Raw genomic sequence first — 24,080 nt, forward strand, 5'->3', positions numbered from 1 at the left:
TCTAAGAAAGAGAATTTCCAGGCTGGGTGCAGTGGCTCATGCCTGTAATCCCACAACTTTGGGAGGCTGAGGCAGGTGGATCATGAGGTCAGGAGTTTAAGACCAGCCTGGCCAAGATGGTAAAACCCATCTCTACTAAAAATACAAAGAATTAGCTGGGCGTGGTGGCATGCACCTGTAATCCTAGCTACACGGGAGGCTGAGGCAGAGAATTGCTTGAACCTGGGAGGTGGAGGGTTGCAGTGAGCTGAGATTGCACCACTGTACTCCAGCCTGGGCAAAGAGCAAAGACTCCATCTCAAAAAAAAAAAAAAAAAAAAAAAAGAAAGAAAGAAAGAAAGAGAGAATTTCCAAATGGCAGAACAAAAAGCCTTACAAATTGAGTTATCCCTTCAAATGCCCAGCACAGGATTAGAAAAAAGATTATACCTACACATATTCTTGTGAAATTTCTAAAGCTTACAGAAGACCCTAAAAGCCTCATAGATCATTTTTTTTTAAATGACTAATAATGAAACTCATATTACACATTTCATCTGAAGCACTAGATCAGGCGTCCCCAAACTTTTTACACAGGGGGCCAGTTCACTGTCCCTCAGACCGTTGGAGGGCCGCCACATACTGTGCTCCTCTCACTGACCACCAATGAAAGAGGTGCCCCTTCCTGAAGTGCAGCGGGGGCTGGATAAATGGCCTCAGGGGGCCGCATGCGGCCCGTGGGCCGTAGTTTGGGGATGCCTGCACTAGATATTAGAAGACAGTAAAACAATGTCTATGAGTTCAAAGAAGAAATGATTTTCAATTATGAAACCAACATGTAGCCAAATTATCAATCCAAGCATGAGGGCAAAAATCAAGTCATTTTTAGAAATACAAGGATGCCAGGTTTATCTCCCACTCTCCACCCCTCCATCCCCCAGGGAGCTAAAGATACTCACTAAGAAAGTAAGGGCAAAACCAAAAAGCAGCCACTAGTTATAAAAAAAAAAATTGTGGTATTAACTCGAGTCTATTCAAAATGAAATCCTAGAGAGCTGAAACAAGTCTAGAAAGAAATTGGTTCACATTATAACAGAAATAAGAAAATAAACTCCACATAATAGTTACATTATCTGGAGCAATAAAACACATAAATCAATAACGAAAATGTGACATTCTAAGCAAATAAAGTCTAAGACATTATTTAACCTATTAGTAGCATTTAAACAATAAGAATGTAATTCCCTGAAAAAAAAAATTCACTAACAATGATCTGATAAAGAAGGAATTGTAATCTTTGTATATTCCTTGACCTTGCACTAATAAATAGGTAGTCACTTCTATTGAGCATAATAGTATTTTACTGGTTGATTTTCACCTTTTAGAAAAAACTACATGTAAAAGGATTACTACACAGACTATAAATGTATTCATAACAACACAGACAGTCAAGGGATACCTGGAAAAAAGCCTTCTCCTGCCCAAAGCGTAACATTAATAAAATAGACAAGGCAAACCACTGAGGGAGGAAGATACCTACAGCACATAAAACTAGTGCAGGATTAATACCCAGAATATGCAAAGAATACCTCAGAAGAAAAAAGAAAAATTGACTTAAAAAAGATGATGAATAGGCAAGTCAGAGAAGAGGAAACCTAAATACCTCCAAAACATTTTAAATGATACTCAACCTTACTAGAAATCTGGAAAATACATATTTAGACAATGAGATGAAATTTTGCATGCTATAGATTAGCAAAATTAAGTCTCATAATACCAACTATAGAGGAAAACATAGTGCAACAGCCATTACCATACACTGCTGGTTCATGAGGGTTTAAACTATGTAACAGCTGTTTAACAGCAACTAGGCAACAATCCTTAATGTGGAAAATGGACATAGCCATAGTGAAATGGCTTTTATACATATTTCCTTAAAAAATTCTTATACAAGTACACAAGGAAATGTATACCAAAAAACTGGAAAATGTTAGGGTGAAAAATTGAAAATAACCAACATATCCATCTTTAAGAGTTTAAATATTTACCATATATTCATAATAAGGAAATATCATAAGGCAATTAAAATGAATAACTAGAAATACACTTATAAAGACAAGTACTGAAATAAGAAGTACCAAATTCAGTCTGGGCACAATGGCTCACACCTGCAATCCCAATACTTTGGGAGGCAGAGGCAGGAGGATCACTTGAGGTCAGGACTCTGAGACCAGCCTGGCCAACATGGTGAAACCCCAACTCTACTAATAAAGTACAAAAATTAGCTGGGCATGGTGGCACACACCTGTAATCCCAACTACTAGGAAGGCTGAGGAAGGACAATCACTTGAACCCAGGAGGTGAAAGTTTTAGTGAGCCGAGATTGTGCCATTATACTCTCTAACCTGGGCAACAGAGACTCTGTCTCAAAAAAAAAAAAAAAAAAAAAGTACCAAATTCAGGACAGTGGAAAAAAGACTAGAAGGAGAAAAATTGTACACAGGAGTTCTAACTCTATGTAAAATCCTTAAGTTGGCTGATGTACAAGTATTTATATATTATTTTTTCCACTTTTTGTGGCTAAAGCTATCTTATAATAAAAAAGTTCCCTGAGGAAAAAACACAGTAAAGGAATAATGCAAAGTTAATACTCAATGTATTTATTCTTGTAAATCCTACCTTGAATCCAATACTAAGAACTTGCATCACTTCCACCCTTAAATTATAAGTGACTATTAAAAAAAATACATACTCTGTAACTGACGTTACACTTTCCTGTCCAAAAGGTCCAACTGGATCATCCTTGAATTTATCACTTGGAAGTTGAGGTGGTAAAAACTCTACATCTTTTTTCTTTGGGACCTTGTAATACTTCCAGGCTATACTGGCTTCATCTTCTTCCAAGTTCACTGCTGTACCAACATATACTGTAGGTTCTACAGCTTCCGGGAATTGAGGTGGGAAAGACTGGGACAAACTGTCTATCCTATCTTCCACTGGTTTAGAAGGAACCAAGGGATCTGGTGTTGGCATTTGATAAAAATGTTGACTCTGAGGAGTTGAAGGTGTTTTAGTCACTCCTTCATCAACCACATCACAAGGGTGAGGACTAAGTGGGGGTGGTTGAGGTGAATTTGCCATTTCGGTGCCATGCATCTGAGGAGTCTTTGCTACATCATTAGTTCGGATATTTGAAAATCTCACTTGACTGTCTGGAGCAGAGATCACAAGTCTCTGGCTGGCTGAATCTGTGTCCATGGCAACATCATCACTGATAGACACACGATGGTGAAAAGGAGTCAAAGGGCGTTTCTGTGGCTTTTCACTCTTTTCTTGCTTCTCATTGGTCTTGTGCTTAGGAAGTATTTGTTGTTGCTGACCTAAAGTTGGTGCCTGTCCTTGTTGTCCAGCATTTCGTGGCTTGAGATTTTTGTGCCTGAAAAGTTAAAATAAAGGTTTCATATTTACAGTGTCACTATTATGGCAAAGTATAATACTAGCTAACCGTATTAGACATTTCAGGTATCATCTGTTTTTCACAAATAATCCTAAAAGTAAAATAATTTGAATTTAAGGGGAAAAAATACTTTGCTCAGTGACCTAAATAAAAAATATAAGGGCATGCAGAAAGATTCATAAAAGCCAATTCTCTCATGCTAATTTAATAGCTATGTGATCAGACAGCCAAAGATGATGTCTTATATGATTTAAATATCTTAGTATCTGATTTAAATACAGAGGTATGATTCTAGCTAAGGTTAAAAAGTATAACAAGGCTTGAAATTTACTCATTTCTAAATGTAACTGATATTTTCTTGTTAGTTATAAACTAATGGCTTGGCTAAGCTCAGTCATCACCTGCACTCCTACAGCAACTGGCTAAAAAGTGTATTCTACTCTACTGAATAGGGTTACATCAGTCTCAAAAGTGCTAGAATTGACAGACTGATGGGCCTCGCACCATATCTACCTTCTCCAAAGACTTAGCACCACAAAAAAGAATGAGCTGACTAGAAAAGGAAAAGAAAATGCCTAAAATAATTTCTTCCTTATAATTTTAAGCAATTATAAAATGAAGAACTTAAATAATATACCTAAAAATCTAATTAATTTTGTTGAGTTTAAGATTTCTAGGCTATGTGCAGTAGCTCACGCCTGTAATCTCAGTACTTTGGGAGTCCAAGGCAGGTGGATCATCTGAGGTCTGGAATTCAAGACCTGCCTAGCCAACATGGTGAAACCCCATCTCTACTAAAAATAAAAAATTAGCTGGGTGTGGTGGCACACACTTGTAGTCCCAGCTACTCCGCAGCCACAGGCAGGAGAACAGCTTGAACCTGGGAGGCAGAGGTTGCAGTGAGCCGAGATTGTGCCATTGTACTCTAGTATGGGTGATGGAGCAAGACTCCATCTCAAAAAAAAAAAAGAAAGATTTCTTTCAGGGCACACTGAGATTTCCAAACTCAATAAGGTACATATATATATATATATATATATATATATATATATATATATATAAAATATTATTTTAACACTAAGAAACTTTTAAAATGTGGTAAGATATTGAGTTTACACATTCGGTATCATGTTTTTCTTTTCAAATTTATTTTACTTTTTTGTTGAATCAGAGCTATCCAGAAAGAGTATTAAAAAGCAGTGTCAGGCACTTATTTGAAGAACGCTCTGTTGAGAAGACATGCTGAGACATCTTTTTGTACAAAGCTTGGGAAATCTTATTGTGCATGGAGAAAAAAGAACCAGTTATAAAAGAAAACCAGACTTGTTTCAAAAGGACGTAGGAGAAATCCACCATTACCCTGATATCAAAATCAAAGATATTACACAAAAAGAAAATCATAGACCATTCTCTTTTAAGAACACAGATGTAAATAATTAACAAAATATTAGCAACTCCAATCAGCAAAATATGAAAGGATAATACATCACGACCAAATGAAGTTAATTCCAGGAATGTAAGGTGTAGCATTCAAAAGAAAAAAATATCATGCATCACATTAACAGAATAAAAGCAAACCATATTATCTCAATAAGTACAGAAAAAGCCCTATTAATACTATTAATATATTAAACCCCTATTCATATAGACTCAGTAACCAAGGAATAAAAGAGAATTTGCTTGATTTGATATATATCTATAAAAAACTACAAGTAATATCTTACTTGATGTTTAAGTGGGACTAATTTCTCCTTAAGAACAAAGGAAGAATATTAGCTCTCAACCTTTAATGTTTTATTGAAGGTCTTACCCGATGCAATAACCCAAGAAAAAGATCAGAGATTTCAGAGGAAGAAGATAAATTGTCTTTATTCACAGTCAACATTATTACAAACTATACAGTTAGGCCAGGTGCGATGGCTCACATCTATAATGCCAACACTTTGGGAGGCTGAGGTGGTAGATCATGAGGTCAGGAATTTGAGACCAGCCTGGCCACCACGGTGAAACACAGTCTCTGCTAAAAATACAAAAATTAGCCAGGCGTGGTGGTGGGCGCCTGTAATCCTAGCTACTCAGGACACTGAGGCAGCAGAATCGCTTAAACCCAGGAGGCGGAGACTGCAGCAAGCTGAGATCACACCAGTGCACTCCAGCCTGGGCAACATAGTGAGACTCTGTCCCTCTCCTATCCCCGTCAAAAGAAACTATACAATGAAAAGGGTCAGACTGATCCCCACCTAATCAATCTTAACATTACTAGACATGGGCCAACCAGATACCATGTCTCTCTGATGTGACACAATACAAAGCAACACAGATACCATCTATGAAGTACTCTTGCCCAAAATATTGAAGTTGAGTCTAATCAAGTAATCAAGCCCCAAGTCCAGAACTTTCTGATGATGGGAAGTTCTGTATGTATGTATACATATGTATTTTTTAAATTTTTTTTTTTATTTTTTGAGACACAGTCTTGCTCTGTCACCCAGGCTGGATCTCAGCTTACTTGCACACTCTGCCTCCTGGGTTCAAGCAATTCTCCTGACTCAGCCTCCTGAGTAACTGGGATTACAAATGCATGCCACCACACCAGGCTAATTTTTTGTATTTTTAGGAGAGATGGGAGTTTCACCATTTTGTTCTGGCTAGTCTCAAACTCCTGACCTCAAATGATCCATCCGCCTCAGCGTCTCAAAATGCTGGGATTACAGATGTAAGCCACTACACTCAGCCTGTATATGGCTCTTGAGCACTTGAATTGTGGCCAGTGCAACTGAGGAACTAAATGTTTTTCAAGAGACAGGGTCTTGGTCTGTCACTGAGGCTGGAATGCAGTAGTACAATCATAGCTCATTGTAACAAACTCCTGGACTCAAGTGAGCCTCCCAAAGTGCTGGGATTACAGGCATGAGCCACCGCACACAGCTGAGGAACCGAATTTTTAATTGTATCTAAATCCAATTATTGTAAATTTAAATAGCCAACAGTAGTTACTAACACAGCTAGTATTGGATAGCTCAGCTCTGCAGGTACCTTCCATTTACAGAAATGCAAAGGAAAAAGGAATAAATTAAATGACACTAACAGAAGTAAAATTACATGACAAGTACAACGAAAAATCAGAATATGAAACACTCTATAAGAGAACTGACCTAGTTTTAGCAAACAAGTCAATGTCCTGAAAAGGGAGCAACAGACAACTACAAAGAGAGATTTAGAAAACATAACTACCACATGTTTACCCCTTCTTTGAATCCCAGTCAAATAAACTACCTGCAAAAAGACATTTCTGAGACATTCTGGATAAGGTACCATAACAACAAAATTAATAGTCACATAAGAAGATATTCATATTTTTTAGAGCTGCACACTGAAGTACTGCAGAAATGTAATATTTAAGATTTGCTTTAAAAATCTTTATCAAGAGCATAGCATAGGGAACTTACCAAATAAAGTAGTACATATCTATAAAATAAAGTATTACGAACTTTTCAAAAAGAGTGAATCTATAAGTGCTAACATAGATAAATACCCAAGCTGCTTATCAAAAAAAGAATACGTTGCAGAAATATTGCATGATTCCATTTGGGTGAAAGAAAGCAGACAGGGCAGACCTACATACAGAGGAGGGGAACCTGTTAATTTTTAATTTTATATTCTTGTGTATTGTTTGAACTTTTTATTTTTATTAATTTTTCTGAGATAGTCTCACTCTGTCAACCAGACTGGAGTGCAGTGGTACAATCCCAGCTCACTGTAACCTCTACCTCCTGGGTTCAAGTGATTCCCCCACTTCAGCCTCCCGAGTAACTGGGATTACAGGCACCCGTCACCACATCAGGCTTGCTTGCTTGCTTATTTATTGATTTATTTACTGATTGATTTGTTGATTTAATTTTTAGTAGAGACAGGGTTTTGCCATGTTGGCCAGGCTGGTCTCGAACTCCTGACCTCAAGTGATCCACCTGCTTTGGCCTCCCAAAGTGCGGGGATTACGGGCATGAGCCACTGCACCTGGCCTGAATTTTTTAAATGAGTTTTTGTTTGTTTGTTTGTTTAACACAGAAATTTGTCATAAAAACAAAACAAAACAAAACACTCCAAGCAGGTCCTACCCAATTTATGAACAATCTTTTTTTCCCTCATGCCGTTGCCCAGGCTGGAGTACAGTGTGGCGATTAGAGCTCACTACAGCCTTCCAAAGTAACTGGGATTCCAGGCAAGAGTCACCCCACTGGCTTGAACAGTTTCTTTTTGAATATTTTCAATGACAAGCACCATATTACTTTATAAGAAGATACATCCTCATCATCAAATAGTTCCAATTGTTGTTAGAAGATAAATTCTTAACACTGAATAGAACCTCATGTTTTCTGTATCTTCCAGCCCTTTAGACCTTTAGACCTCTTTTCACATTTTTTGGAGACAAAGTCTCATCTGTTGCCCAGGCTGGCATGCAGTGGCCCAACCTCGGTTTCCTGCAACCTCCACCTCTCAGGTTCAAGCAATTCTCCTGCCACCACCTCCTGAGTGGCTGGGACTACAGGCATGTGCCACCATGCCCAGCTAATTTTTTTCTATGTTTAGGAAAGACAGGGTTTCACTGTGTTGATCAGGATGGTCACGATCTCCTAACCTCATGATCTGCCCGCCTCGGCCTCTATCTAATTTCTAAAGCTGCAGTATCCAATAATGGTAGCCACAAGTTACATGTAGCCATTAGACACTTGAAAAGTGGGTAGTCCAAATTGAGATGTGCTATAGGTGTAAAATACCAGTTTTCCAAGACGTTATAAAATAATGCCAAATATCTCACTAGTGTTTCATCACAATGACTGTGTGTCAAAAGAATATTTTCAACAAATTAAGTTCAATAAAATATACTGGGCTGGATATGGTGGTTCATGCCTATAATCCCAGCACTTTGGGAGGCCAATGTGGGCAGATCACCTGAGGTCAGGATTTCTACACCAGCATGGCCAACATGGTGAAACCCATCTCTACTAAAAATACAATAAAATTAGCCAGGTGTGGTGGCGGGCACCTGTAATCCCAGCTACTCAGGAGGCCGAGGCAGGAGAATTGCTTGAATCCAGGAAGTGGAAGCTTCAGTGAGCTGAGATCATGCCACTGCACTCCAGCCTGGGTAACAGAGAGAGACCCCGTCTCAAAAATAAATAAATAAATAAAATTTAAAAAACAATTTTTAAAGATCGTCAGCAACAGAAAAGGTCTAGATGAAGCAAACATAGTAAAGTGACATGGATGACTGATACGAATTCCTTGCCCAATTCACTTACTTTTGTCCATGTTTTAAGTTTCTAAGAACTAAAATGCTAAAAACCAACAAACAAAAAAAAACACAGTACGAAAGATTTGAGACACAAGATTAAAGTATTCCCAGATCCTTGTTCATTCCATAAAAAGAACAAAGACTCTAATTAACTTTAGACTTTAAGGAAAGCAGGCACAATAAATGATTAAATCAATTAACGAACGAATAAAAATAGAACATCAAACTTCTAAATCAGGAGAAGAAACTGAATAAAAGAATATAAAAAGGAAACAAGTAACAGTATCATTCACTTATCAATTATTCAAATATCTGACTGTCTACTAAAGCAATTTTCAAAGTATGGTCCATGAACCCTCCTTTTTACGAGTTTTAGGGGTTCAAAACTATTTTCGTAATAGCACCAATAAACTATCTGCCTTTTTTATTATGTTGAAATTTACAAAAATGGTGCAAAAATAGGCAGTAAAACTTCTAGCAATTGAACATGAATCGAGGCAGCAGTATCAACTGTGATAGCAGTAGTATTGTTTTCTCCACCACCACACATTGTTTATTTTTTATGATAGTATTAAGAATGTCCTTCATGAAGACAGTAAATATAATTTATATTAATCTCAATCCTTACACACATCCTTTTGTACTATGTATAAAAAATAGGAAGAAAGCATTTCTGCTATGTATCTGAAGTACAATGGCTACTTTGAGGAAAAGCACTTGTACAATTATTTGAGGTACAAGCTGAACTAGCTTTTTTCATGAAACACTAAAGAACAAAAGGACTAGTAGATAAACTAAGATTATTCATATTTGGTCATTTGGCAGATTTGGTTATTAGTTTATCAAACATGAACAAAATGAGTTTGTCATTTAAGAAAGAACTGATGATTTTGAGCCTGACTGATAAACAATGACTGCTACTGCTAATACAGCTGGTACCACTGCAAGATTTAGAATTTTGGAAAACTTTATCTGACACAGTAAGCTTGACAGCTTTCTAACACTTAAATACTTTTCAGATGAGATCACTGGTAATATTAATAAATGAAATATTTTGATACTCTGTATTGACTGAATTCCACGTCCTCAAATTCAACCAACCACAGATAAAAATATTATTTTTCAAAAATGAAAAGTTAACAGTACAACAATAAAAAGATATAAATTGTAAAAGCAATACAGTGTAACAACTATTTACATATCACTTACATTGGATTAGGTATTTATTATAAATAATCTAGAGATTATTTAAACAACACTGAAGGACCAGGTACAGTGTGGCGCACGCTTGTAACCCCAGTACTCTGGTAGACTGACATGGGTGGATAACTTGACGCCAGGAGTTCAAGACCAACCTGGCCAACATGGTGAAACCCCATCTCTATTAAAAATACATACACACACAAAATTAGCTGGGTGTGGTGGCACATGCCTGCAGTCCCAGCTACTTGGGAGGCTGAGGCACAAGAGTCGCTTGAGCCAGGAAGGTGGAGGTTGCAGTAAGCCAAGATCACACTACTGCACTCCAGCCTGGGCAACAGAGCGAGAGCCCGTCTCAAAAAAAAAAAAAGAAGTATACTGAAGAATGTACATGGGTTAGATGAATACTGTATCATTTTATATGAAGGACTTGAGCATCCATAAATTTTGTTATCTGCGAGGGTTCTAGAATATCAATCCTCCACAGATGCTTAGAGATGACTAGATATAACAAAACGTGACAACATTCAGATCTGTATAACCCAGTGAACCAATATTTTTCAAATGACAATGCATGTTACAAAATCGAAAGATCCATTCAGTTATTGGTAGAGTACAACTACCAACAGGGCTTTAGATTCCACATTGCAACTAACCTTTAAGAAACTACCACTTGTCAATTTTTGGTGTAGTAGCACAAGAATAATATCTGAAAAAGTTATTAAATACTCTCCTCCCTTCTCCAATTGCATAGCTACATGAGGCTGGATTTTCTTCATATACTTCAATCAAGACAATATTCAGCAATAGGCTGAATGCAGAAGCAGATATAAGAATTCAACTATCTTACTACATTCAGTATTAAAGAGACTTGCACAAGTGTAAAACAATGTCACTCAATTATGTTTTTGTTACTGTTTTGGAAAATATAGTGGATGTCTATAAAAATAATTTTATTCATGTTAATATACAGAGATTATTTTAATAAAATAAGTGATGCTTTAAAATTTCTCCAAAATATAAACAGATGTAATTAATAAAAGTACTCTGCAGTCTTCAATAATTTTTAAGACTTTAAATAAGTTTTAAGACTTTAAATAAGTTCTAAGACAAAAAAAGTTTGAGAATTACTCTACTTTATGCAAGGATTTTAAATCCCTACATAGGATTCATTCATCTGAGGAAAGGATTCATTCATCTGAGGAGAATTATTTAGTTATGTCCCAAGTACACAAGGGATGTGAAAAGTAAACGGCCATACATTCACTTACCCACCATTAAGAGTAAAAAAACTATTAAAAGGGGCTACATACTAATAGCAGTGGGTCTCTAAATTTTTGACAACATTAAATCAGCCCTTTTCTTCTATACAGACCTCCTTCTAAAAGCGAGTTTCTTCAGAGAGAACAATTTAATTTCATGCTAGAACACAAACACACTGAGGAATCTGTAAAAAAAGAAACTGTCCTCAAAGCACAAACCAACAGAGTTTCTTCAAATTGTTTTTTCCTATGAACGTTAGGTATGCAGTACTTCAGTGTTAACATGTGAAATTTAATGTATTGCTTTTTACTTTGCAGGCTGCTTTCAACGTGACGTTTTCCCACGAACATTCCACCACACTAAAGTCTAGCATCAATAAATGTGTGCTATTCAATCTTGCTAATGAAAAATGCAACAAACAATTTTATGCTTCTCACTTATTATAATGGCCAAAAAGTAATTTTGAAGATAGTTCTCAAATCAGTAAAATCACAAGAAAAACCAACATTCTTTATATGCAAAAAGTGTTAGTAAAATTGGTAGCATCTTTTTGATGTCACATCTACTTGCCTACAACTCTTTATCGTATCACCAATCTAGTTTATTTCCTTCCTAGCACTCATGCGAATTTTTTAAAAAATTTAAAATTCTTAAGGCTGGGCACAGTGGCTCACATCTGTATTCCCAGCACTTTGGGAGGCCAGGGTGGGAGGATCACTTGAGATCAGGAGTTTGAGACCAGCCTGGCCAACATGGTAAAACCCCATTTCTACTAAAAATACAAAATTTACCTGGACGTGGTGGCATGCCCCTGTAGTACCAGCTACTCGGGAGGCTGAGGCACAAGAATCACCTGAATCCAGGAAGCGGAGGTTGCAGTGAGCTAGGATGGCATCACTGCACTTCTACCTGAGCAACAGAGCAAGACTCTGTCTCAAAAAAAAAAAAAAAAAAAAAAAAATCCTTCTTAAAAACAAGTGATCTGCCTCACTTCCAATAGAATGCAGACTTCATAATAGCAGGAGCTTTGTTAGCTAGTGTATTCTGAGCCTAGGACACCTTCTGCCACAGAGTAAGTGTTCAAAAAACCTAATAAATAATTGATAGTTACAGTAATAGTATTTTAGGTAAGCACAAGCAAAAAACACCCATGGAAATAACCTGTATGTATGTCCATCAAATCCAGAATGATTATATGAACTATAATACTTCCATTCAGTGAAATATTAATAAAATTTTTTTCATTTTTCTTTTAAAAAAGAGAGTACTGTGACATTGTCCAGGCTAATCTCAAACTCCTGGGCTCAAGCAATCCTTCTCCCTTGGCCTCCCAAACTGCTGGGAGGCATAAGCTACCACACCTGGCCCCAGGAAAATTTTTAAACAATGAAGCAGAACTGTAAGTAACTAATATGGAAAGATATGAGCCACATTAAATGAAAAAAATTGGCTATGAAAAATACATCAGAGTAATACTTACGTAAGGCCGGGCATGGAGGCGCATGCCTGTAATCACAGCATTTTGAGAGGCTGAGGCAGAAAGATTGCTTGAGCCTAGGTATTAGACCAACCTGGGTAACATAGCAAACCCCATCTCTACAAAAAATTTAAAAATTATCTGAGCATTATAGCACATACCTATAGTTCTAGCTACTTGGGAGACTGAGGCAGGAGGATCATTTGAGCCCAGGAGTTTAAGGCTATAAATGAGCCATGATTTCATCACTGCACTCCAGCCTGGGCGACAGAGCTAGTCTTTAAAAAAAAATTTATTTGTTGCCGGGCGCGGTGGCTCAAGCCTGTAATCCCAGCACTTTGGGAGGCCGAGGCGGGTGGATCACGAGGTCGAGAGATCGAGACCAACCTGGTCAACATGGTGAAACCCCATCTCTACTAAAGATACAAAAAATTAGCTGGGCATGGTGGCGCGTGCCTGTAATCCCAGCTACTCTGGAGGCTGAGGCAAGAGAATTGCCTGAACCCAGGAGGCGGAGGTTGCAGTGAGCCGAGATCGCGCCATTGCACTCCAGCCTGGGTAACAAGAGCGAAACTCCGTCTCAAAAAAAAAAAAAAATTTATTTGTTGAGAGGAGAATACATAAAATTAAACAGGGAGAAATAATATCTAATTGGCAACTAGCCACTTCTAGGGATGAGCAGTAGGATTGAGGGAGAGAAAGGATGGTCAAGGGGAACTTTAGCTTTATTCATATACTTTAAACTTTTAAAAATAATTTATATTCATGTAAATTGTCTGTTACAGTTACGATTTTTTTTTTCCCCCCAAATCAATTTTTAAGAGAAGCCAGTGTTATTAGGCAGGGTCTAGGCATATAACTGATACAGAAGAAAATCACTGTAGAGAACTGGTTATACAAAACAGAGAAAAGTGAGGCAGCCCAGAGAGAGTACCAGCAGGCAGCTTCTATGACTTCAGGCACTGAAAGGACAGTGATGATGTCGTCCCCCATATCCCAGAAGCTCAGGATGGTGCTAGAACCATAGCAACATCTGCTCAGTAGTAACTGGGACCATGAGGAAGGGGCTGTGTTCATGGGACACAAGGGAGGTGCTGCTAGAGTTGGCTCAAAAAGGGGTTGGTAAAGACCCTGGCTTCTTCCCTCCTCTTATCCTACAACCTTCTGTTAGTGCTTCCTATTAGCCAACTCCAGAAAGCAAAGGAGTCTAGGAAATTTAATTCCCACCAATACAGAACAGAAGAGAGAAAAAGCAGAAATGGATTTGAGAGTGAGCTACAGGTTCACAGAGTCAGTTATCAATGTATGCCCTAACTTCCTATATTCTATGGCAGAAGAGAATACACATGTAGTAACTCACGATCTGTTTTACCTTCACTTAAGAAACAAGAAACTAGATTTGTGGTGGGCAGAGAACCTAAAGTACAAAACGTAATCGTATTTTTTTTTTAAGCAAATGATTAGAAATGCTGTATTTACTAGAGCAGCAAACTAACCAAAGCAAGTCACATGTACAGATTATGTAAAATTTTAGCATATTAAATCTCTACATGCCTATGAGGAATTTCTGCCACAAAAAGAATAAAATAACTAGGAATACAGCTAACCAGAGAGATTAAAGATCTCTACAATATGAATTACAAAACATTGCTCAAAGAAATCAGAGATGAGGCAAACAAATGGAAATACATTACATGCTGATGGATAGGAAGAATCAATATCCTTAAAATGGTCATTCTGCCCAAAGCAATTTGGACTCAATGCTATTCTTATCAAACTACCAATGACATTCTTCACAGAACTAGTAAAAACTATTTTAGAATTCATATGAAATCCAAAAAGAGCTTAAATAGCCACAGCAATCCTAAGCAAAAAAAATAAAGCTAGGGGCATCATGTTACCTGGCTTCAAACTATACTACAGGACTACAGTAACCAAAATAGCATGGTACTGGTATTAAAACAGACACACAGACTAATGAAACAGAATTAAGCCCAGAAACAAGACTACAAATCCACAATCATCTGATCTTTGACAAAGCTCACACAACAAGCAATGGGGAAAGGACTCCCTATTCAATAAATGGTGCTGGGATAACTGGCTAGTCATATGCAAATGACTAAAACTGGACCCCTTCTTTACACAACAGACAAAAAAAATATCAACTCAAGATAAAGACTTAAATGTAAAACCCAAAACTATAAAAACTCTGGAAGACAACCTAGACAATACCATTCTGGACAAAGAAATGGGCAAAAACTTCACGACAAAGATGTCAAAAGCAATCACAACAAAAGCAAAGACTGACAAATGGGATCTAATTAAACTAAAGAGCCTTTGCACAGCAAGAGAAACTATCAACAGACTAAACAGATAACCTACAGAATGGGAGAAAATTTTTGCAAACTATGCTGACAAAGGTCTAATATCCAGTATCTAAAAAATTTACACAAATTTATGAGGAAAAAAAATCCTATTAAAAAGTAGGCAAAGGACATGAGCACTTTTCAAAAAAAGACATATGTGCAGCCAACATGCATATGTACAAAAGCTCAACATCACTGATCATGGGAGAAATGGAAATCAAAACCATGAGATAGTATCTCACGACAGTCAGAATGGCTATTATCAGAAAGTCAAAAAATAACAGATGCTGGCGTGATTGAGGAGAAAAGGGAACATTTATACACTGTTGGAGGGAGTGTAAAATAGTTCAACCATTGTGGAAACCAGAGTGGTGATTCTTCAAAGAGCTACAACTACCATCTAACCCAGCAATCCCATTACTGGTTATATATCCAGGGGAATATACATCATTCTGCCATAAAGACATATGCACATGAATGTTTACTGCAGCACAATTCAGAATAGCAAAGACATGGAATCAACCGAAATGCCCATCAGTGACAGACTGGATAAAGAAAACGTGGTACATATACACCATGGAATACTGTGCAGCCATGAAAAAGAAGGAAATCATGTCTTCTGCAGGAACATGGATGGAGCTGGAGGCCATAATCCTTAGCAAACCAACACAGGAACAGAAAAGCAAATACTGCCTGTTCTCACTATATAGCTAAAAGATGAGAACTCATGGACACAAAGAAAGGTCCAACAGACACTGGGGGCTACTTGAGGGTAGAGGTTAGGAAGAGGGACAGGAGCAGAAAAAGTAATAAATGGGTACTAGGTTAGTACCTGAGTGACAAAATAATCTGTACAACAAACCTCTGTTACATGAGCTTACCTATTTCACAACCCTGCACATGTACCCCTGAACCAAAAAACTTAAATTAAAAAAAGAGTGGGTGGGGAGGGGTAAAAAATAAATAAATAAATTTTAAAAAAATTTTTTAAAAATTTTAAAAAAAAGAAATTACTCTGCAAAACCCAATGCTGTGTTTACTATTTAAAAAAAGACTGTAGGCCAGGTATAGTGGCTGATACCTGTAATCCTAGCACTTTGGGAAACCGAGGGGAGGATTGTTTGAGGTCAGGAGTTTGAAACTGGCCTGGACAACATACCAAGATCCCCTCTCTACAATTTTTTTTTTTTAATTAGCCAGGTGTGGTGGCACATGCCTGTAATCCTAGCTATCTGGAAGGCTGAGGCAGGAGGATCACCTGTGGCCATGAGTTTGAGGTTGCAGTGAGCCATGATCACTCCAGCCTGGACAACAAAGCAAGACCCTGTCTATTTTTTAAAAAAGAACCCTAGGGTGAAATTTCTCAGGCAGTACCATCAAGGAAGGAATGTTTTTCTCAAAAGATTTGTATGCCTTTTATACCTTATAGATGCTATATATATGACAGCCCAACATAAAACTGTCTTTTGTTTAGTCACTAGGAAACAAAACTTTCACCATTCACCTCTGGTAATGGTGAATGAACTTAAGGCTTATATTTAGATGTACTTCTAAAATCAGCTTCAAATTCCTGAATTATTTTTCTTGAATTTTCTTTTGAAAAAAAATCCTAATATATCATGTTCATGTAAGCTATCTCAAATAAAGTGGGCATAAGTATTCAGTAGCATAAGAAACTATCACACATAGGCATCAATCAATGGGAAAATAATCTACCTCAAACAACTGCAATTTGTTCTTTGTGTGGCTTCAACAAAATCCCAGGATGCCACTTTAGCAGCTGTCTCTTCTTCACATAGACCACCTGATGAAGCAGAATACTTCCTCCTAAGATTTAAAGTTATAAAATTCTTTAGAATTCATAACATTTTCTATTAAACCTGAATTTAGCATTAAAATGGATTTTAAACATCAATGTTTTGAGTAAAGAAAAACCATACAAATGACTGTTTATACTTTAGATATCTTCTAATTCTAATTATCAACATGCAATGTTTGAACTTATAAATGAAAATACACACTTTTTCTGTGCTCTGTTCATATTGCATTCTTGCCAAACTCTATCCACCACATGATTTGCTAATTTTCTGGGTATTTTCCCACCATGGTGGCTAGTACTATCGGAGTTGAAGCCATCAGATACTGAAGAAAATTTGACCCACTTCTGAGCAGACTGAGGATCAACTGAAAACAAAACAGAACAAAAAAACAGATTGTAGGAGAAAAAAGGTAGGTTTAAAGTAACATTGTTTGGGTTTTTAATTATTTTGTGAACAAGCTGCTCCAGCTATCTGGTAAACTCATATTTTGAGACAAAAAGTAAGTTACTCTTTGGAACCAGATCTCATTCGGCAAATGTGGCAATCAAGTACATCTCTGCAACCTCACACTCTCAGTGCCAAAAGTGGGGTTCTCAGGAGCCAGGTAGGGTCAGCACAGGGTGGTATGTGGGAAGAGGTGGGCTGAGGGTAAAGATGGAAGTGTCCCATGGATCATGCTGTATAAGCAAACCAGACTATCCTGATGTGTCCAGAGTGATGTCATCAAGGTTGGGGGGCTGGCCAGAGGGGGATAGACTGGAAGGACTCAGGAGTAGTGGGAAGGGGCCCTGGACACTAGCTATGGAGATGCTGCACAGAGCCTGGCTTCCACATCGAGGTGGGGATTGGAGCCCGAGATGAGCTTCTGCAGTGGCACTCTGGCCCTTCTGTCCCTGCCAGCTTCTGACCTGGGTCAGGCAATGATTGCTGGACTCTGGCCAAACATTTTGGTGTTCTTATCTAGTTGGAAATCAGTCTTTTTTTTTTAAGGTCAACTGAGCATGAGCATATTTCCCCTCCAATTTTAAAAAGCTGTTGTGTTTTTGTATATTTCTCCTCTGCTGTAAAAAGTTCTTCTGTGTTTTTGTTTTAAAGGTGGACGAGGGAGAGCAGGGATATAAGCCTGTTGCATGAGTTGATGGGTCAGAACTTTAGTATATGCATGCCTCTTTCTGAGTGACAGGGCATTTTGCAGAAAATAAGCACCTTGGTAACTAAACCCCTTTTAATAGCTAAAAAGCTTTAGTTCTGTATTGACAGTTACCATAAAAGTTTGGGTTTATTTTGTAGGACTTAATGCCTAAGAATTAGAACACAGCAATGGGCTGCTGTTGGAGTAATGTAAATTAAAATTATAAACACACAAAACTCTAAAAATAAAAGTGCGCAACTTTTAAATACAGAAAGCAAAATATCTAAAACAGGGAATGCAAACTGGATGGCAGTGTATCAGTGCTGATTTTCTGACTAAGAGGATAGAGTAATAGTTGTATATCAGAGTGTCCTTAATTTTGGGAAATACATTGAGTACACAGGAGTGATGGGACATTATATCTGTAGCTTGTTCTCAAATGGTTCAGAAAAAGACCAATGATAATGAATGTACATATATAGACAGAAGGTGATGAAGTACGTAATACCAAGTTTGGAAATCTGGTTAAGGAAATTCTTTGCACTATACTTGTAACTTCTTAAGAAGTTTTAAACTATTTCAAAATAAATTATTTCATAAATACTTACTGTACACAACATAACAGATTGCCAGAGTTGATGAGACAAATTACTGCAATACCTGTTTGGACTTCCTCAGGAGACGTAGGTGGTGTAAGCGTAACTGAAGACATAGCAGGATCTCTTGTGGAAGCAGGCACTTGGTGGACACCCAAGCAAGATGATGAACAGTGAGTGGATCCCACAGAGCTAGGAGTAGGAATGTCTGACTGAGGGACTAGAACAAAGCATGCTGGGTAGATCATTCGGACACCAGCTGAAAGAGGAAAACAGGAACAGGAAAACCAATTACCTTTGTGACTAGTGAATTAGTTTCATTCAAAAGCACTACAATGTAAAAGTAGGTGTATCTGTACAAAAAAAAATGCATTTTTATAAATATAAGCTTCTTTGGCATAAGTTTTTCTTTTTTTGAGAAGAAACCACAATAAGCTGTTAGTAGTGGTACCTTTGCTAAGAGAGATTTGGAAAAAAGCAGCTTTCCTTTTCATTTTTTTTTTTTTTTTTTTGAGACAGAGTGTCGCTCTTCTTACCCAGGCTGGAGTGCAATGGCGCGATCTCGGCTCACTGCAACCTCCGCCTCCTGGGTTCAGGCAATTCTCCTGCCTCAGCCTCCTAAGTAGCTGGGATTACAGGCACGTGCCACCATGCCCAGCTAATTTTTTGTATTTTTAGTAGAGACGGGGTTTCACCATGTTGGCCAGGATGGTCTCGATCTCTCGACCTGGTGATCCACCCGCCTCGGCCTCCCAAAGTGCTGGGATTACAGGCTTGAGCCACCGCGCCCGGCGCCCTTTTCATTTTTATATTTCTAGAAATGTGTTTTTTAAACCTTTATTTGCATCTTTGACCAACTTAATGTGTATTACTTTTTCAATTTTATTTTGTAATTTTATCAAAGGTAATCTGGACACTAAAATTATGAACCATTTTCTATATGCCTCTATTTAAAAAGTCTAAAAACTGTGTTTTGTTTCTGTTTTTGTCACAACTGCTCTGATAGTAATGTGTTTATTAAAAGTGAACACTGGTAATCTTTTTATAAAACAAAAAAACCAGGCTGGGCATGGTGGCTCACACCTGTAATCCTTTGGGAGGCTGTGGCGGGCAGGTCACTTGAGGTCAGGAGTTCGAGACCAGCCTGGCCAACATGGTGAAACCCCATTTCTACTAAAATTAGAAAAATTAGCTGGGTGTGGTGGCAGGCACCTGTAATCCCAGCTACACAGGAAGGTGAGGCAGGAGACTGGCTTCAGCCTGTGAGGCGGAGGTTGCAGTGAGCAGGGATTGCACCATTGCAGCCCCCTGGGCAACAACAAAGCAAGATTCTGTCTCAAAAAAAAAAAAAAAAAAAAAAAAAAAAAAAAAAAAAGAGGTAATCTTCAGGTATAACCTAACATTACCTTTAGATTCCATTAAATACAATATGGTAGATTCTAATTCCAATTATCTGCTAAATTATACTTTCTCCATGCCTCCTCTCATGCCTAAGGTGGAGTGTATGTCTTTACTCCACTGTCAGGCTGTGTGACTTGCTCTGGAATGTAAGCATGTGATACGAGCCACATCCTAACAGAAGCTTTAAGTGTTCTTGTAGGGTCAGTGCAGTTTCTCTTAATTCTGTCTTCTGCTATGAGATTAACATGTCAAAGTACCCATATGGGTACTTTGTTAACCTGTGTCCCTGAATGAGAGGACATCAAGAATACAGCCAATCAAAAAATCTGACCCTTTGAGGCTGGGCACAGTGGCTCATGTCTGTAATCTCAGCACTCTGGGAGGCCGAGGAGGGTGGATCACTTGAGGTCAGGAGTTTGAGACCAGCCTGGCCAACACACCTAAACCCTGTCTCTACATGGTGGCCTGTGCCTATAATCCCAGTTACTCAGGAGGCTGAGGCAGGAGAAGCACTTTAACCCGGGAGGTGAGGAAAGTTGCAATGAGCCAAGACAGTGCCACTGCAATCCAGCCTGGGCAACAGAGCAAAGACTCTGTCTCAAAAAAAAAAAAACAAAACATACAACACACGTTGTCAACTTTTCAGCCTCCAAATATTACTTCATTCATAATTAATTGGCCCATTCAAAGCATGGTTCTCTCTAGACAGAATATATTTCCCTGCCCCAATGACTTTGGATTGGCCATTTAACTAGTTCTGTCTAATGCAATATGAGCAGATGCTACATACATCCTAGCAGAAGCTCTGAATACACGCATATGGTTAGGCTCAGTCCCTGTTATTCTTCTGTTCTCATAAGAACAGGTGTCCTAGACACTGGGATATTCATTTAACCTAGGTTACAGAATCAGCAGATACATGGAGCCAAACCACAGCTAAGATGTACCCCTTAAGTAATGTGGGCAGGAAATAAGAAATAATGTTTGGTGTTGAAAGCCACTGAGGTATTAGACTTGTTTGTTACTTGGCAAAATATAACTAATATACACAATCATGCGTTTTCCCTTTAGGAATAATACTCAGGATCCATACCAACAAGAACTTCTACTGCAGCTAAAGAATCATCTTCCCAATCCATATCTTCCTGTTTTTCTTCAGACATCTCCTTCAAGCAACATGAGATAGGATAGAACTGTTTCCATTCACCAATTAATTTTTTTGTAGCTGAATCAGACATCTTGAATGCCTGTCCTGTGAGAGTGCCATTTAGTCCAAATGGGCATAAGATAACTAGAAACCCAAAGCAGACATCAAATAAGTAACTAAGGACTGTTTTACCAAATAAGAACACAGTGAACAATATGGCAAGTAATTGTGCAATTATAAAAAAGAAAAGGAAACTAATAACCATTCCAGAGAAAAATCCATTTATTACACTTCATTATTGTGAAGAGAAAGTTCAACACTGAGCTTATTATATAAACTGTTAACAATTTGTCTGCCCAAACTAATAGAAAGAAGCTGGGAATATTTGTGTATCCTTCAATTTACTTTGACTCCCACTGAGAAAAAGCATTCTAAGAAAAAGCAATCTGCAGAAAAACAATACAGATATATAAACCTAAATATTTATAATGTACTGCCACGTAAACTTTAAAAAGCAAATATTAGGTTTAAAGTTAAAATAAGAATACACTGCCAAGCCTTAAAAGCAAATCAGCAATCTTATAAAATATTTCTTCTAGAATTCAACCATTTTCATAGTATAAATAGTATTAAAAGTCCCTTTGTAGCTATGTTAAACATGGCTTTGACCAGGCGTGGCGGCTGACACCTGTAATCCCAGCACTTTGGGAAGCTGAGGCAGGCGGATCACTAGAGGTCAGGCGTTCAAGACCAGCCTGGCCAACATGATGAAACCCAGTCTCTACTAAAAAAATACAAAAATTAGCCAGGCATGGTGGCATGTGCCTGTAGTCCCAGCTACTCAGGAGGCTGCGGCAGGAGAATTCCTTGAACCCGGGAGGCAGAAGCTGCAGTGAGCCGAGATCAGGCCACTGCACTTCAGCCTGGGCGACAGAGTGAAACTGTCTCCAAAAACAAAGAAACAAAATATGGCTTATATGACACAAGATTACCTTGAAAACTTTAACACATATAATCACAATATGCTATCTAAGAGAACATTTTAAACTACGTCACTGTTCATGGTCAAGGATTGTTTGGTAATACCTGTATTTAAAAACTTATTTCACTGACTTAACACGCTAATGGGGGAGAAAAAAGTCAATGACATCAAAATCATCATTAGGCTAAAGACCGGGGAGAATTCCATTAATCCCAAAATGTAAAATTATGAAGTTCAATAAGGATCTTCTTGAAACAATAAAAGATCAAATACCTACTATAATAAAATAATCTACCTTGAAATGGGCTATTAGACTGTTGAGCAAGGGTGATATGCTCTTCACTGAGAAGGTATACAGGTTGATGTTGGTTAATTTCCACACTGGTACAAACATTGCTGTCTCCATGCAAGAAAAAGGTGAAAGAGCAGGACAAGTGTTCACTAATAAAGAAGAAAAAGTTATATTTTAGTGATGACTAGTGGCCAAAAATTATGTTAACTTGCTTTTGTTTATTAGGAAGTATGCAAAAATGCATATTCTATTTTGCTCGGAAATTCTACTTCATCAGAAGAAAAAAAACATAGATATGAGCAAAGACTTAGCTATAAGAAATGTTCTTCACAACACTGTTTATAATAGGAAAGGCTGCAAATAGAGGAACCAGTTAAACGAGTTAGGTACATTCACACATAGAATTATTATATAGCCACAAAAATAAGTTAAAGTAGAAGAGTAGGTTTATTGGAAAGGGACAGGCTACCAAAATAGCAGGGTCATTTTTTTCTTTTTCTCTTTTAAAGAAAGAGACAGGGTATCACTATGTTGCCCAAGCTGGCCTATAACTCCTAGGCTCAAGGGATCCTCTTGTCTCAGCCTCCAGAGTAGCTGGGACTACAGGCATGTGCCACTGTACCCAGCTCTCTCTTGTTTTTAAGGAAAAAAAATTTTTCTTTGGTTAAAGAGAATCAAGGCAGACAACAGAATGGTGGCTTAACTTTTATCTTTGCCTATTTCCCCTTCTCTCTGTCTAAGAAACTAAACACAAATATGTTTTCTCATTTTATTAATTCTCAATTGGGCTAATCAATCATTTCATGCAATCCCCTCCCAACAAACAGCGTTATTTTAAAACAATAATGGGTCTCACAGTTGAAGGCATCCTAGAATCAAGAATATATGCAAAATAGTACACCTTAATGAAATTCAGGTATGGCTGAGTATACAGGTTGAAAAATAGAAGTTCCCAAGGACATCAGAGGTATCCTCTTTAAGATACAATTTAGAAGGGTCAAATTGCCCAGAAGAGGATAAGACTAAGAAGAATAAACTCTTCTCATTCCTTCTCCATACATTTACCTTAGAAATTCATCTTAAAGAACCAGTTTCTTAAACTATGACAATCAATCAACTCAAAACCCGTTATACATATATATATAAGCCCTCTTGAATTTCTTCTGAATAAGCAGAACACAGTGAATTAAAATTAAGTTATAGTAAAAGTAATGCTAGAGTTAACAGAAGTACAGATGGTAGAAAAGAGGTGAAAAGCAATACAGAGCTAAAATTTCTTCATCTTATATACATGAAGGAGTCAATACAAATGTCTAAAGTTGATAGAACAAGAAATAGAAATTTAAACATGTTATTTAAGTTACAAATGTAACTGACAGAGGCTAGTCTGAAGGTAGTAAGTTATCTCAATTGACTGTTCAGTTAGTTGCAGATCAAACTCTTTGTTCTACTCTTTCCCCTCTTTCCACTACCACACATGACTAGTCTAAAAAATGTGTTTAGTACAAAAGAAATTTTTTAAGGCTGGGCACAGTGGCTCACGTCTGTAATCCCAGCACTTTGGGAGGCCAAATGGGTGGATGATTTGAGGCCAAGAGTTGGAGACCAGCCTGGCCAACATGGTGAAACCCCCAGATCCCTAAAAATACAAAAAATTAGCCAGGTGCAGTGG

At 37.7% G+C, this 24,080-nt stretch overlaps 2 protein-coding genes across 3 annotated transcripts in view; both read right to left on the bottom strand.

Annotated features, from left to right (window-relative positions):
- MED13 (mediator complex subunit 13) overlaps nt 1-24,080 on the bottom strand; it is a 121,383-nt gene that overhangs the window by 64,111 nt on the left and 33,192 nt on the right. Inside the window, exons 4-9 of one of the 2 annotated variants that reach the window (XM_039476325.2) lie at nt 22,412-22,557; nt 21,081-21,278; nt 18,651-18,845; nt 17,060-17,222; nt 16,755-16,865; nt 2,732-3,415 (exon numbers count right to left, since the gene is read on the bottom strand). In XM_039476325.2, the coding sequence (XP_039332259.2) occupies nt 2,732-3,415; nt 16,755-16,865; nt 17,060-17,222; nt 18,651-18,845; nt 21,081-21,278; nt 22,412-22,557 (1,497 nt within the window). The remainder of the gene's footprint in view (nt 1-2,731; nt 3,416-16,754; nt 16,866-17,059; nt 17,223-18,650; nt 18,846-21,080; nt 21,279-22,411; nt 22,558-24,080) is intronic. The other variant, XM_074388069.1, reaches the window with a different exon arrangement.
- Nucleotides 7,687-16,748, bottom strand: LOC141581778 (uncharacterized protein C9orf85-like). The gene is made up of 3 exons (XM_074388070.1): nt 12,776-16,748; nt 12,094-12,100; nt 7,687-11,938 (listed from the first exon to the last, which is right to left on the bottom strand). The coding sequence occupies exons 1-3, from the start codon at nt 12,916-12,918 to the stop codon at nt 11,846-11,848; spliced, it is 243 nt and encodes an 80-aa protein (XP_074244171.1). The 5' UTR covers nt 12,919-16,748; the 3' UTR covers nt 7,687-11,845.

Source organism: Saimiri boliviensis, chromosome 17 (genome assembly GCF_048565385.1).
Source record: "Saimiri boliviensis isolate mSaiBol1 chromosome 17, mSaiBol1.pri, whole genome shotgun sequence".
Classification (NCBI taxonomy): Eukaryota; Metazoa; Chordata; class Mammalia; order Primates; family Cebidae; genus Saimiri; species Saimiri boliviensis.